General features: G+C 45.9%; 1 protein-coding gene across 2 annotated transcripts in view; it reads right to left on the bottom strand.

Annotated features, from left to right (window-relative positions):
• Positions 1 to 15,733, bottom strand: part of LOC115120524 (ephrin type-B receptor 4b-like) — an 87,691-nt gene that overhangs the window by 6,729 nt on the left and 65,229 nt on the right. For both annotated transcript variants that reach the window (XM_065025118.1, XM_065025119.1), the window contains exons 15-18: positions 13,269 to 13,399; positions 12,745 to 12,805; positions 12,255 to 12,409; positions 1,723 to 1,870 (exon numbers count right to left, since the gene is read on the bottom strand). In XM_065025118.1, coding sequence (XP_064881190.1) covers positions 1,730 to 1,870; positions 12,255 to 12,409; positions 12,745 to 12,805; positions 13,269 to 13,399 — 488 coding nt within the window. In that variant the 3' untranslated portion in view covers positions 1,723 to 1,729. The remainder of the gene's footprint in view (positions 1 to 1,722; positions 1,871 to 12,254; positions 12,410 to 12,744; positions 12,806 to 13,268; positions 13,400 to 15,733) is intronic.

Here is a 15,733-nt window from a genome sequence, read left to right as displayed (position 1 = left end):
GGGGGGTCAGTGTTAGGTAGGGAGTGGAACACTAGTGGGGGGGGTCAGTGTTAGGTAGGAGTGGGACACTAGTGGGGGGGGCTCAGTGTTAGGTAGGAGTGGGACACTAGTGGGGGTCAGTGTTAGGTAGGGAGTGGAACACTAGTGGGGGTCAGTGTTAGGTAGGGAGTGGGACACTAGTGGGGGTCAGTGTTAGGTAGGGAGTGGAACACTAGTGGGGGGTCAGTGTTAGGTAGGGAGGGACACTAGTGGGGGGGGGGGTCAGTGTTAGGTAGGGAGTGGGACACTAGTGGGGGGGGTCAGTGTTAGGTAGGGAGTGGAACACTAGGGGGGGTCAGTGTTAGGTAGGGAGTGGGACACTAGTGGGGGGGTCAGTGTTAGGTAGGGAGTGGAACACTAGTGGGGGGGTCAGTGTTAGGTAGGGGAGTGGGGCACTAGTGGGGGGTCAGTGTTAGGTAGGAGTGGGACACTAGTGGGGGTCAGTGTTAGGTAGGGAGGACACTAGTGGGGGGGGGTCAGTGTTAGGTAGGAGTGGAACACTGGGGGGTCAGTGTTAGGTAGGAGTGGGACACTAGTGGGGGTCAGTGTTAGGTAGGGAGGGGACACTAGGGGGGTCAGTGTTAGGTAGGGAGGGGACACTAGGGGGGGGTCAGTGTTAGGTAGGGAGTGGGACACTAGTGGGGGGGGGTCAGTGTTAGGTAGGGAGTGGGACACTAGTGGGGGGGGTCAGTGTTAGGTAGGGAGTGGAACACTAGTGGGGGTCAGTGTTAGGTAGGGAGGGGACACTAGTGGGGGTGGCAGTGTTAGGTAGGGAGGGGACACTAGTGGGGGGGAGGTCAGTGTTAGGTAGGGAGTGGGACACTAGTGGGGGGGGTCAGTGTTAGGTAGGGAGTGGGACACTAGTGGGGGGGGGGGTCAGTGTTAGGTAGGAGTGGAACACTAGGGGGTCAGTGTTAGGTAGGGAGAGGGACACTAGTGGGGGGTCAGTGTTAGGTAGGGAGTGGGACACTAGTGGGGGGTCAGTGTTAGGTAGGGAGTGGGACACTAGTGGGGGGGTGTCAGTGTTAGGTAGGAGTGGGACACTAGTGGGGGGGTCAGTGTTAGGTAGGGAGTGGGACACTAGTGGGGGGGTCAGTGTTAGGTAGGGAGGGAACACTAGTGGGGGGGTCAGTGTTAGGTAGGGAGGTGGGACACTAGTGGGGGGGTCAGTGTTAGGTAGGGAGTGGAACACTAGTGGGGGTCAGTGTTAGGTAGGGAGTGGAACACTAGTGGGGGGTCAGTGTTAGGTAGGGAGTGGGACACTAGTGGGGGTGGTCAGTGTTAGGTAGGGAGTGGGGCACTAGTGGGGGGGGTCAGTGTTAGGTAGGGAGTGGGACACTAGTGGGGGGTCAGTGTTAGGTAGGGAGTGAGACACTAGTGGGGGGGTCAGTGTTAGGTAGGGAGTGGGACACTAGTGGGGGGTCAGTGTTAGGTAGGGAGTGGGACACTAGTGGGGGGTCAGTGTTAGGTAGGGAGTGGGACACTAGTGGGGGGTCAGTGTTAGGTAGGGAGTGGGACACTAGTGGGGGGGGTCAGTGTTAGGTAGGGAGGGGGACACTAGTGGGGGGGTCAGTGTTAGGTAGGGAGGTGGGACACTAGGGGGTCAAACAACGGCTCAAAGTACGTCTGTCTAAAAAAACACTTCTGTCTGGAACCAATCAGATATAAAGAAATAGCCCTTACATCCTGGTTACTCATGTCCCAGTACGGCCGTTCCCAAGCTCATCACCTCCCACATCACGATGCCGTAGCTCCACGCGTCACTGGCCGATGTAAACTTCCTGAACGCAATCGCCTCTGGAGCTGTCCAACGTATGGGGATTTTACCACCCTATAGAGAGAGGGGGGGAGAGGAGGGAGGGAGGGGGGGGAGGGGAGGAGGGAGGGAGGGGGGGAGGGAGGGGGAGGGGGAGGAAGGAAGGAAGGGAGGGGAGGGAGGGAGGGGGAGGGGAGAGGGAAGGGGGAGGGGGAGGGAGGAGGGAGGGAGGGAGAGGGAGGGAGGGAGAGGAGGGAGGGGGAGGGGGAGAGAGGGGTGGAGGGAGGAGGAGGGAGGAGGGAGAGGGAGAGGGAGGGAGGGGGAGGAGGGAGAGGGAGGGAGAGAGGGAGGAGGGGGAGGGGGGGAGGGAGGGAGGAGAGGGGAGGGGGGAGGGAGGGAGGAGGGGGAGGGGGAGGGGGGAGGGAGGAGGGAGGGAGGAGAGGGAGGGAGAGTGGGGGAGAGTGGGGGGAGGGAGGGAGGGGAGAGAGGGAGGGAGAGTGGGGGGAGGGGGGGGAGGAGGTGAGCTAAACTGACCAAGTCACACCTCCAACAACACATAAAACCTAATTCTGCCCCAAAAACAATGCCGATTCCTCTCAACCAGTGGCGTATGGGCCCACCTATTTTAAACATCCGGAAATTACGTAGTTTTACCTTTCATTCAGAACCTAAATTGAACCTAACTTTTAGATGCCTTTTTAACGTCATTTTGCTTACTGGGACTCTTCTAGTTTTGCGGGGGGCGGCATGTTTTGGTCTCGCCTAGGGCGGCAGAACAGCAAGGACCGGCCCTGTATGTAGGGCCCATTTCTAGAGGTCGTTAGGGTTAGTGTATGATTGGTAGGGTTAGTGTAGGGTAGGTCGGTAGGAGGTAGTTTAGGGTAGTTAATAGATTCTGTGATATATACAGTGTCCTCTGTAATTATTGGGACAGTGAAGGGTTGGTAGGTTTAGTGTGCGTGGTAGGAGGTGGGTATTGATTCTGTATATACAGTGTCCTCTGTAATTATTGGGACAGTGAAGGGTTGGTAGGTTTAGTGTGCGGTAGGTAGGAGGTAGTTTAGGGTAGTTAATAGATTCTGTGATATATACAGTGTCCTCTGTAATTACTGGGACAGTGAAGGGTTGGTAGGTTTAGTGTGCGGTAGGTAGGAGGTAGTTTAGGGTAGTTAATAGATTCTGTGGTATATACAGTGTCCTCTGTAATTATTGGGACAGTGAAGCATTTTGACTTCTTTTGGCTCAAAACGTTTGGATTTGAAATCTAAACAAGGACTATGAAGTCAAAGTGCAGACTGTCAGTTTTCATTTGAGGGTATTTTCATTCATATCAGGTGAACCGATTAGAAATTACAGCACTTTATGTACATAGTCCCCCCCCCCTCCCATATTAGGGGTGCATAAGTAATGGGACAAATTCATTTCTATGTGTATTAAAGTAATACACAGTATTTGGTTCCATATTCATAGCAGTGACTACATCGTGACTCTACAGAGTTGGTGGATGCACTTTGTTTTGGTTGTGTTTCTGATTATTTCGTGCTCAATAGAAATGAATGGTAATTAATGTATGGTGTCATTTTGGAGTCACTTTTATTGATAACACGGGAGGTTAGCATTTTATATCATACCTCCAAGACATGCTAACCTCTCACCATTACAATAACACGGGAGGTTAGCATTTTATATCATACCTCCAAGACATGCTAACCTCTCACCATTACAATAACAGGGGGAGGTTAGCATTTTATATCATATCCCCAAGACATGCTAACCTCTCACCATTACAATAACAGTGGAGGTTAGCATTTTATATCATACCCCCAAGACATGCTAACCTCTCACCATTACAATAACAGGGGAGGTTAGCATTTTATATCATAGCCCCAAGACATGCTAACCTCTCACCATTACAATAACAGTGGAGGTTAGCATTTTATATCATATCTCCAAGACATGCTAACCTCTCACCATTACAATAACAGGGGAGGTTAGCATACCTCCAAGACACGCTAACCTCTCACCATTACAATAACAGGGGAGGTTAGCATACCTCCAAGACATGCTAACCTCTCACCATTACAATAACAGGGGAGGTTAGCATTTTATATCATACCCCCAAGACATGCTAACCTCCCACCATTACAATAACAAGGGAGGTTAGCATTTTATATCATACCCCCAAGACATGCTAACCTCTCACCATTACAATAACAGGGGAGGTTAGCATTTTATATCATACCCCCAAGACATGCTAACCTCCCACCATTACAATAACAAGGGAGGTTAGCATTTTATATCATACCCCCAAGACATGCTAACCTCTCACCATTACAATAACAGGGGAGGTTAGCATTTTATATCATACCCCCAAGACATGCTAACCTCTCACCATTACAATAACAGGGGAGGTTAGCATTTTATATCATACCCCCAAGACATGCTAACCTCTCACCATTACAATAACAGGGAGGTTAGCATTTTATATCATACCCCAAGACATGCTAACCTCTCACCATTACAATAACAGGGGAGGTTAGCATTTTATATCATACCCCCAAGACATGCTAACCTCTCACCATTACAATAACAGTGGAGGTTAGCATTTTATATCATACCCCCAAGACATGCTAACCTCTCACCATTACAATAACAGGGGAGGTTAGCATTTTATATCATATCCCCAAGACATGCTAACCTCTCACCATTACAATAACAGGGGAGGTTAGCATTTTATATCATACCCCAAGACATGCTAACCTCTCACCATTACAATAACAGGGAGGTTAGCATTTTATATCATACCCCAAGACATGCTAACCTCTCACCATTACAATAACAGTGGAGGTTAGCATTTTATATCATACCCCCAAGACATGCTAACCTCTCACCATTACAATAACAGGGGAGGTTAGCATTTTATATCATATCCCCAAGACATGCTAACCTCTCACCATTACAATAACAGGGAGGTTAGCATTTTATATCATACCCCCAAGACATGCTAACCTCTCAGCATTACAATAACAGGGGAGGTTAGCATTTTATATCATACCTCCAAGACATGCTAACCTCTCACCATTACAATAACAGGGGAGGTTAGCATTTTATATCATACCCCCAAGACATGCTAACCTCTCACCATTACAATAACAGGGGAGGTTAGCATTTTATATCATACCTCCAAGACATACTAACCTCTCACCATTACAATAACAGAGGAGGTTAACATTTTATATCATACCCCCAAGACATGCTAACCTCTCACCATTACAATAACAGGGGAGGTTAGCATTTTATATCATACCTCCAAGACATGCTAACCTCTCACCATTACAATAACAGGGGAGGTTAGCATTTTATATCATACCCCCAAGACATGCTAACCTCTCACCATTACAATAACAGTGGAGGTTAGCATTTTATATCATATCCCCAAGACATGCTAACCTCTCACCATTACAATAACAGGGGAGGTTAGCATTTTATATCATAGCCCCAAGACATGCTAACCTCTCAGCATGACAATAACAGGGGAGGTTAGCATTTTATATCATACCTCCAAGACATGCTAACCTCTCACCATTACAATAACAGGGGAGGTTAGCATTTTATATCATATCCCCAAGACATGCTAATCTCTCACCATTACAATAACAGGGGAGGTTAGCATTTTATATCATACCCCCAAGACATGCTAACCTCTCACCATTACAATAACAGGGGAGGTTAGCATTTTATATCATACCTCCAAGACATGCTAACCTCTCACCATTACAATAACAGGGGAGGTTAGCATTTTATATCATAGCCCCAAGACATGCTAACCTCTCAGCATTACAATAACAGGGGAGGTTAGCATTTTATATCATACCCCAAGACATGCTAACCTCTCACCATTACAATAACAGGGAGGTTAGCATTTTATATCATACCCCCAAGACATGCTAATCAGCATCTCACCATTACAATAACAGGGGAGGTTAGCATTTTATATCATACCCCAAGACATGCTAACCTCTCACCATTACAATAACAGGGGAGGTTAGCATTTTATATCATACCCCCAAGACATGCTAACCTCTCACCATTACAATAACAGGGGAGGTTAGCATTTTATATCATACCCCCAAGACATGCTAACCTCTCACCATTACAATAACAGGGGAGGTTAGCATTTTATATCATACCCCCAAGACATGCTAACCTCCCACCATTACAATAACAGGGGAGGTTAGCATTTTATATCATATCCCCAAGACATGCTAACCTCCCACCATTACAATAACAGGGGAGGTTAGCATTATATATCATACCTCCAAGACATGCTAACCTCCCACCATTACAATAACAGGAGGTTAGCATTTTATATCATACCTCCAAGACATGCTAACCTCTCACCATTACAATAACAGGGGAGGTTAGCATTTTATATCATACCCCAAGACATGCTAACCTCCCACCATTACAATAACAGGGGAGGTTAGCATTTTATATCATACCCCCAAGACATGCTAACCTCCACCATTACAATAACAGGGGAGGTTAGCATTTTATATCATATCCCCAAGACATGCTAACCTCCCACCATTACAATAACAGGGGAGGTTAGCATTATATATCATACCTCCAAGACATGCTAACCTCCCACCATTACAATAACAGGGGAGGTTAGCATTTTATATCATACCCCCAAGACATGCTAACCTCCCACCATTACAATAACAGGGGAGGTTAGCATTTTATATCATACCTCCAAGACATGCTAACCTCTCAGCATGACAATAACAGGGGAGGTTAGCATTTTATATCATACCCCCAAGACATGCTAACCTCTCACCATTACAATAACAGGGGAGGTTAGCATTATATATCATACCTCCAAGACATGCTAACCTCCCACCATTACAATAACAGTGGAGGTTAGCATTTTATATCATACCCCCAAGACATGCTAACCTCTCACCATTACAATAACAGGGGAGGTTAGCATTTTATATCATATCCCCAAGACATGCTAACCTCTCACCATCACCATTAGGTAGGGGTAGTTAGAGGCTGGGTAGGGTTAGGTAGGGGTAGTTAGAGGCTGGGTAGGGTTAGGTAGGGGTAGTTAGAGGCTGGGTAGGGGTAGTTAGAGGCTGGGTAGGGTTAGGTAGGGGTAGTTAGAGGCTGGGTAGGGTTAGGTAGGGGTAGTTAGAGGCTGGGTAGGGTTAGGTAGGGGTAGTTATAGGCTGGGTAGGGTTAGGTAGGGGTAGTTAGAGGCTGGGTAGGGTTAGGAAGGGGTAGTTATAGGGGTAGATAGGGTGTATTTACCAGTGAGCTGGTGTATGTTAGGGGGGTTTAGAAGGTACTTAGGGGTAGATAGGGTGTATTTACCAGTGAGCTGGTGTATGTTAGGTAGGGGTAGTTATAGGGGTAGATAGGGTGTATTTACCAGTGAGCAGGTTAGGGTTAGGAAGGGGTAGTTAGGGGGTAGATAGGGTAGTGAGCTGGTGTATGTTAGGTAGGGGTAGTTAGAGGGGGTAGGGTTAGGTAGGGGTAGTTAGAGGCTGGGTAGGGTTAGGAAGGGGTAGTTAGAGGCTGGGTAGGGGTAGTTAGAGGGCTGGGTAGGGTTAGGAAGGGGTAGTTAGAGGCTGGGTAGGGTTAGGAAGGGTAGTTATAGGGGTAGATAGGGTGTATTTACCAGTGAGCTGGTGTATGTTAGGTAGGGGTAGTTAGGGGTAGATAGGGTATATTTACCAGTGAGCTGGTGTATGTTAGGTAGGTAGTTAGAAGGTAGTTAGAGGGGTAGGGTGTATTTACCAGTGAGCTGGTTAGGGTTAGGAAGGGGTAGTTAGAGGTGTATTTACCAGTGAGCTGGTTAGGGTTAGGAAGGGTAGTTAGAGGCTGTATTTACCAGTGAGCTGGTTAGGGTTAGGAAGGGTAGTTAGAGGCTTTACCAGTGAGCTGGTTAGGGTTAGGAAGGGGGTAGTTAGAGGGTGTATTTACTGAGGTTAGGGTTAGGAAGGGGTAGTTAGGGGTGTATTTACCAGTTAGGGTTAGGAAGAAGGCTTAGAGGTGTATTTACCAGTGAGCTGGTTAGGGTTGGGAAGGGGTAGTTAGAGGTGTATTTACTGAGCTGGTTAGGGTTAGGAAGGGGTAGTTAGAGGTGTATTTACCAGTGAGCTGGTTAGGGTTAGGAATGGGTAGTTAGGGGTAGATAGGGTTATTTACCAGTGAGCTGGTGTATGTTAGGTAGGGTAGTTAGGGGGTAGATAGGGTGTTTACCAGTGAGCTGGTGTATGTTAGGTAGGGGTAGTTAGATGGGCTAGGTGTATGTTAGGTAGGGGTAGTTAGAGGCTGGGTATATTTACCAGTGAGGGTGTATGTTAGGGTAGGGGTAGTTAGAGATAGGGTATATTTACCAGTGAGCTGGTTATGTTAGGTAGGGGTAGTTAGGGTAGCTGGTGTATGTTAGGTAGGGGTAGTTAGGGGGTAGATAGGGTGTATTTAGGGTGTAGTGAGCTGGTGTATGTTAGGTAGGGTAGTTAGGGGGGTAGGGGTTAGGTAGGGGTAGTTAGAGGCTGGGTAGGGTTAGGTAGGGGTTTAGGGCTGGGTAGGGGTGGTTAGAGGCTGGGTAGGGTTAGGTAGGGGTAGTTAGAGGCTGGGTAGGGGTAGTTAGAGGCTGGGTAGGGTTAGGTAGGGGTAGTTAGAGGCTGGGTAGGGTTAGGTAGGGGTAGTTAGAGGCTGGGTAGGGTTAGGTAGGGGTAGTTATAGGCTGGGTAGGGTTAGGTAGGGGTAGTTAGAGGCTGGGTAGGGTTAGGAAGGGGTAGTTATAGGGGTAGATAGGGTGTATTTACCAGTGAGCTGGTGTATGTTAGGTAGGGGTAGTTAGAAGGTACTTAGGGGGGTAGATAGGGTGTATTTACCAGTGAGCTGGTGTATGTTAGGTAGGGGTAGTTATAGGGGTAGATAGGGTGTATTTACCAGTGAGCAGGTTAGGGTTAGGAAGGGGTAGTTAGGGGGGTAGATAGGGTATATTTACCAGTGAGCTGGTGTATGTTAGGTAGGGGTAGTTAGAGGCTGGGTAGGGTTAGGTAGGGGTAGTTAGAGGCTGGGTAGGGTTAGGAAGGGGTAGTTAGAGGCTGGGTAGGGGTAGTTAGAGGCTGGGTAGGGTTAGGAAGGGGTAGTTAGAGGCTGGGTAGGGTTAGGAAGGGGTAGTTATAGGGGTAGATAGGGTGTATTTACCAGTGAGCTGGTGTATGTTAGGTAGGGGTAGTTAGGGGGGTAGATAGGGTATATTTACCAGTGAGCTGGTGTATGTTAGGTAGGGGTAGTTAGAAGGTAGTTAGAGGGGTAGATAGGGTGTATTTACCAGTGAGCTGGTTAGGGTTAGGAAGGGGTAGTTAGAGGGTGTATTTACCAGTGAGCTGGTTAGGGTTAGGAAGGGGTAGTTAGAGGGTGTATTTACCAGTGAGCTGGTTAGGGTTAGGAAGGTGTAGTTAGAGGGTGTATTTACCAGTGAGCTGGTTAGGGTTAGGAAGGGGTAGTTAGAGGGTGTATTTACCAGTGAGCTGGTTAGGGTTAGGAAGGGGTAGTTAGAGGGTGTATTTACCAGTGAGCTGGTTAGGGTTAGGAAGGGGTAGTTAGAGGGTGTATTTACCAGTGAGCTGGTTAGGGTTGGGAAGGGGTAGTTAGAGGGTGTATTTACCAGTGAGCTGGTTAGGGTTAGGAAGGGGTAGTTAGAGGGTGTATTTACCAGTGAGCTGGTTAGGGTTAGGAATGGGTAGTTAGGGGGGTAGATAGGGTGTATTTACCAGTGAGCTGGTGTATGTTAGGTAGGGGTAGTTAGGGGGGTAGATAGGGTGTATTTACCAGTGAGCTGGTGTATGTTAGGTAGGGGTAGTTAGGGGGTAGATAGGGTATATTTACCAGTGAGCTGGTGTATGTTAGGTAGGGGTAGTTAGGGGTAGATAGGGTATATTTACCAGTGAGCTGGTGTATGTTAGGTAGGGGTAGTTAGGGGTAGATAGGGTATATTTACCAGTGAGCTGGTGTATGTTAGGTAGGGGTAGTTAGGGTATATTTACCAGTGAGCTGGTGTATGTTAGGTAGGGGTAGTTAGGGGGGTAGATAGGGTGTATTTAGGGTGTATTTACCAGTGAGCTGGTGTATGTTAGGTAGGGGTAGTTAGGGGGGTAGATAGGGTGTATTTAGGGTGTATTTACCAGTGAGCTGGTTAGGGTTAGGAAGGGGTAGTTATAGGGGTAGATAGGGTGTATTTACCAGTGAGCTGGTGTATGTTAGGTAGGGGTAGTTAGGGGGGTAGATAGGGTGTATTTAGGGTGTATTTACCAGTGAGCTGGTTAGGGTTAGGAAGGGGTAGTTATAGGGGTAGATTGTATTTACCAGTGAGCTGGTGTATGTTAGGTAGGGGTAGTTAGGGGGTAGATAGGGTGTATTTAGGGTGTATTTACCAGTGAGCTGGTTAGGGTTAGGAAGGGGTAGTTATAGGGGTAGATAGGGTGTATTTACCAGTGAGCTGGTGTATGTTAGGTAGGGGTAGTTAGGGGGGTAGATAGGGTGTATTTAGGGTGTATTTACCAGTGAGCTGGTTAGGGTTAGGAAGGGGTAGTTAGAGGGTGTATTTACCAGTGAGCTGGTTAGGGTTAGGAAGGGGTAGTTAGGGGGTAGATAGGGTGAGCTGGTATAGGGGGGTAGTTAGAGGCTGGGTAGGGTTAGGTAGGGGTTTAGAGGCTGAGCGTGGTGTATTAGTTAGGTAGGGGGTAGTTAGGGGGTAGTTAGATTAGAGGGTGTATTTAGGGGGTTAGGTAGGGGTTTAGAGGCAGGGTTAGAGCTGGTTAGGGTTAGGAAGGGGTAGTTATAGGGGTAGATAGGGTGTATTTACCAGTGAGCTGGTGTATGTTAGGTAGGGGTAGTTAGGGGGTAGATAGGGTGTATTTAGGGTGTATTTACCAGTTTAGGGTGTTAGAGGTGTATTTACCAGTGAGCTGGTTAGGGTTGAGGGGTAGTTAGAGGGTGTATTTACCAGTGAGCTGGTTAGGGTTAGGAAGGGGTAGTTAGAGGGTGTATTTACCAGTGAGCTGGTTAGGGGAAAGGGGTAGTTAGAAGGGGTAGTTAGGGGTTAGATAGATAGGGTGTATTTACCAGTGAGCTGGTGTATGTTAGGTAGGGGTAGTTAGGTAGGGGGGTAGTTAGGCTGGTTAGTAGGGTTAGGTAGGGTGAGCTGGTGTATGTTAGTTAGATAGGAGCTGGGTATGTTAGGTAGGGGTTAGTAGATAGGTATATTTACCAGGAGCTGGTGTAGTTAGGGGTAGGGGTAGATAGGGTAGTGAGCTGGGTAGGGTAGGGGTAGTTAGGGTAGATAGAAGGGTAGGGCTGTTAGGGTTAGGAAGGGGTAGTTATAGGGGTAGATAGGGTGTATTTACCAGTGCTGTTAGGTAGGGGTAGTTAGGGGGTAGATAATTTAGGGTGTATTTACCAGTGACCTGGTTAGGGTTAGGAAGGGGTAGTTATAGGGGTAGATAGGGTGTATTTACCAGTGAGCTGGTGTATGTTAGGTAGGGGTAGTTAGGGGTAGATAGGGTGTATTTAGGGTGTATTTACCAGTGAGCTGGTTAGGGTTTAGGAAGGGGGTGTAGTTAGGTAGGGGTGTATTTACCAGTGAGCTGGTTAGGGTTAGGAAGGGGTAGTTAAGGGGTAGATTAGTGAGCTGGTGTGTTAGGAAGGGGTTACCAGTGAGCTGGTGTTAGTTAGGTTAGGAAGCTGGTTAGTTAGGAAGGGGTAGTTAGAGGGTGTATTTACCAGTGAGCTGGTTAGGGTTAGGGTGTAGTTAGAGGGGTGTAGTTAGTGAGCTGGTTAGGGTTAGGAAGGGGTAGTTAGAGGGGTGTATTTACCAGTGAGCTGGTTAGGGTTAGGAGAGGGGTGTATTTAGTGAGCTGGTTAGGGTTAGGAAGGGTAGTTAGGGTGTATTTACCAGTGAGCTGGTTAGGGTTAGGAAGGGGTAGTTAGGGTGTAGTTGAGCTGGTTAGGTTGGAAGGGTAGTTAGAGGGTGTATTTACCAGTGAGCTGGTTAGGGTTAGGAAGTAGTTAGAGGGTGTATTTACCAGTGAGCTGGTTAGGGTTAGGAATGGGTAGTTAGGGGGTAGATGTGAGCTGGTGTATGTTAGGTAGGGGTAGTTAGGGGGTTAGGGTGTATTTACCAGTGAGCTGGTGTATGTTAGGTAGGGGTAGTTAGGGGGGTAGATAGGGTATATTTACCAGTGAGCTGGTGTATGTTAGGTAGGGGTAGTTAGGGGGGTAGATAGGGTATATTTACCAGTGAGCTGGTGTATGTTAGGTAGGGGTAGTTAGGGGGGTAGATAGGGTGTATTTAGGGTGTATTTACCAGTGAGCTGGTGTATGTTAGGTAGGGGTAGTTAGGGGGGTAGATAGGGTGTATTTAGGGTGTATTTACCAGTGAGCTGGTGTATGTGGGGTCAGAGGAGTTCTCCTGGAGGAATCGTGACAGGCCGAAGTCAGATACCTTACAGACCAGGTTAGAGTTGACTAGGATGTTGCGAGCTGCCAGGTCTCGATGGACATAGCTCATCTCCGATAGATACTTCATACCTGGAGACAGGAAGTGACACATAAACAGACAAGCAGCACACAACACTAGGGTGACGTCATACACCTGCACGAATAATTATAGAAACCGGGTGGTTCCAGCCCTGAATGCTGATTGGCTGACAGCCGTGGTATATCAGACCATATACCATGGGTAAGACAAATACATTTATTTGTACTCTTCCAACCAGTTTCTAATAGCAGTAAGGCACCTCAGGGGTTTGTGGTATAAGGCCAATATAACAGGGCTAAGGGCCGTATCCAGGCTGTGTACTCAGAGCTGTGCCTAAGAACCTAAGCCCTTAGTCGTTAAACATTAAATAAAGTGTACTTCCTACCTGATGCTATCCCACGTAACATTCCCACCAGCTGGATAGGTGTGAACTGACCATCGTTTAACTGGGGGAGAGAATATCAACGATGAAACAGACAGATACAGACTACAGATAGACCCCTCCCCTCATCCTCACCCTAAGGAAGCTGTCGAGGGCCCCATTCTCCATAAACTCCCTCCCTCCCTCCCTTCTCACCCTCTCACCTTCCCTCCCTCCCTCCCTCCCTCCTCACCCTAAGGAAGCTGTCGAGGGCCCCATTCTCTATAAATTCAGTCATTATCAGGACAGGAAGCTGTGATGACTCCTTCCCTCTCCCTCCCTTCTCACCCTCTCTCCTTCTCTCCCTCCTTCTCTCCCTCCTTCCCTCCCTCCCTCCCTCCCTCCTCACCCTAAGGAAGCTGTCGAGGGCCCCATTCTCTATAAATTCAGTCAGTATCAGGACAGGAAGCTGTGATGACTCCTTCCCTCTCTCTCCCTCCTTCTCTCTCTCCTTCTCTCCCTCCTTCCCTCCCTCCCTCCCTCCTCACCCTAAGGAAGCTGTCGAGGGCCCCATTCTCCATAAACTCAGTCAGTATCATAACAGGACAGGAAGCCGTGATGACTCCTTCCAGGTGGATGATATTGGGGTGCTGGAACTGACCTACAGATTGGAATTGACCTGACACATTAATACACACATTAATACACACACAATACACATTAATACACATTAATACACACACAATACACATTAAAACACATTAATACACACATTAATACACACACAATACACATTAATACACATTAATACACATTAATACACATTAATACACATTAAAACACATTAATACACACATTAATACACACAATACACATTAAAACACATTAAAACACATTAATACACACAACACACATTAATACACATTAATACACATTAAAACACATTAATACACATTAATACACATTAATAAACATTAATACACATTAAAACACATTAAAACACATTAATACACACAATACACATTAATACACATTAATACACACACAATACACATTAAAACACATTAATACACACACAATACACATTAAAACACATTAATACACACATTAATACACACAATACACATTAAAACACATTAAAACACATTAATACACACAACACACATTAATACACATTAATACACATTAATACACACAAAATACACATTAATACACATTAATACACATTAATACACATTAATACACACATTAATACACATTAAAACACACACAATACACATTAATACACATTAATACACATTAAAACACATTAATACACACACAATACACATTAATACACACACAATACACATTAATACACATTAATACACATTAATACACATTAATACACACACAATACACATTAAAACACATTAATACACATTAATACACATTAATACACATTAATACACATTAATACACACACAATACACATTAATACACATTAATACACATTAATACACATTAATACACATTAAAACACATTAATACACATTAATACACATTAAAACACATTAATACACACACAATACACATTAATACACATTAATACACACACACATTAATACACATTAATACACATTAATACACATTAATACACACACAATACACATTAATACACATTTAAACACACACAATACACATTTAAACACACACAATACACATTAATACACATTAATACACATTAATACACATTAATACACACATTAATACACACATTAATACACACATTAATACACATTAATACACATTAATACACACATTAATACACACATTAATACACATTAATACACATTAATACACACATTAATACACACACAATACACATTAATACACACATTAATACACATTAATACACATTAATACACATTAATACACACATTAATACACACATTAATACACACATTAATACACATTAATACACATTAATACACACATTAATACACACATTAATACACATTAATACACATTAATACACACATTAATACACACATTAATACACACATTAATACACACACAATACACATTAAAACACATTAAAAAACATTAAAACACATTAATACACACACAAATACACATGTATACCCAAATTAAAACACTAATACACATTTAAACACACTAACACGTTGTTTTTCATTGAATATTTTCTGTAGCTGTTGCACTGTTTCGAGGACAAGTTAGCTCTGCATAGTACTGCATAGTACTGCATAGTACTGCATAGTACTGCATAGTACTGCATAGTACCGTGTTGTTTCCTGTGCATATGAAAGATAAGTCCCTCCTCTGTTAGTTAGTGTATCCATCTTTCAGAGTCCCCCCCCCCCACTCCTCCACACGATACTGACCCATGATGGAGGCCTCAGACAGGAAGTCCCTCCTCTGTTAGTTAGTGTATCCATCTTTCAGAGCCCCCCCACACGATACTGACCCATGATGGAGGCCTAAGACAGGAAGTCCCTCCTCTGTTAGTTAGTGTATCCATCTTTCAGAGCCCCCCCACACGATACTGACCCATGATGGAGGCCTCAGACAGGAAGTCCCTCCTCTGTTAGTTAGTGTATCCATCTTTCAGAGCCCCCCCCCCTCCTCGATACTGACCCATGATGGAGGCCTCAGACAGGAAGTCCCTCCTCTGTTAGTTAGTGTATCCATCTTTCAGAGTCCCCCTCCTCCACATGATACTGACCCATGATGGAGGCCTCAGACAGGAAGTCCCTCCTCTGTTAGTTAGTGTATCCATCTTTCAGAGTCCCCCCTCACGATACTGACCCATGATGGAGGCCTCAGACAGGAAGTCCCTCCTCTGTTAGTTAGTGTATCCATCTTTCAGAGCCCCCCTCCTCGATACTGACCCATGATGGAGGCTTCAGACAGGAAGTCCCTCCTCTGTTAGTTAGTGTATCCATCTTTCAGAGCCCCCCCTCGATACTGACCCATGATGGAGGCCTCAGACAGGAAGTCCCTCCTCTGTTAG

Source organism: Oncorhynchus nerka, linkage group LG12 (assembly GCF_034236695.1).
Source record: "Oncorhynchus nerka isolate Pitt River linkage group LG12, Oner_Uvic_2.0, whole genome shotgun sequence".
NCBI classification, from domain to species: Eukaryota; Metazoa; Chordata; class Actinopteri; order Salmoniformes; family Salmonidae; genus Oncorhynchus; species Oncorhynchus nerka.
The sequence above is the reverse complement of the archived record's forward strand: the minus strand, read 5'-3'. Positions and strand labels throughout refer to the sequence as shown.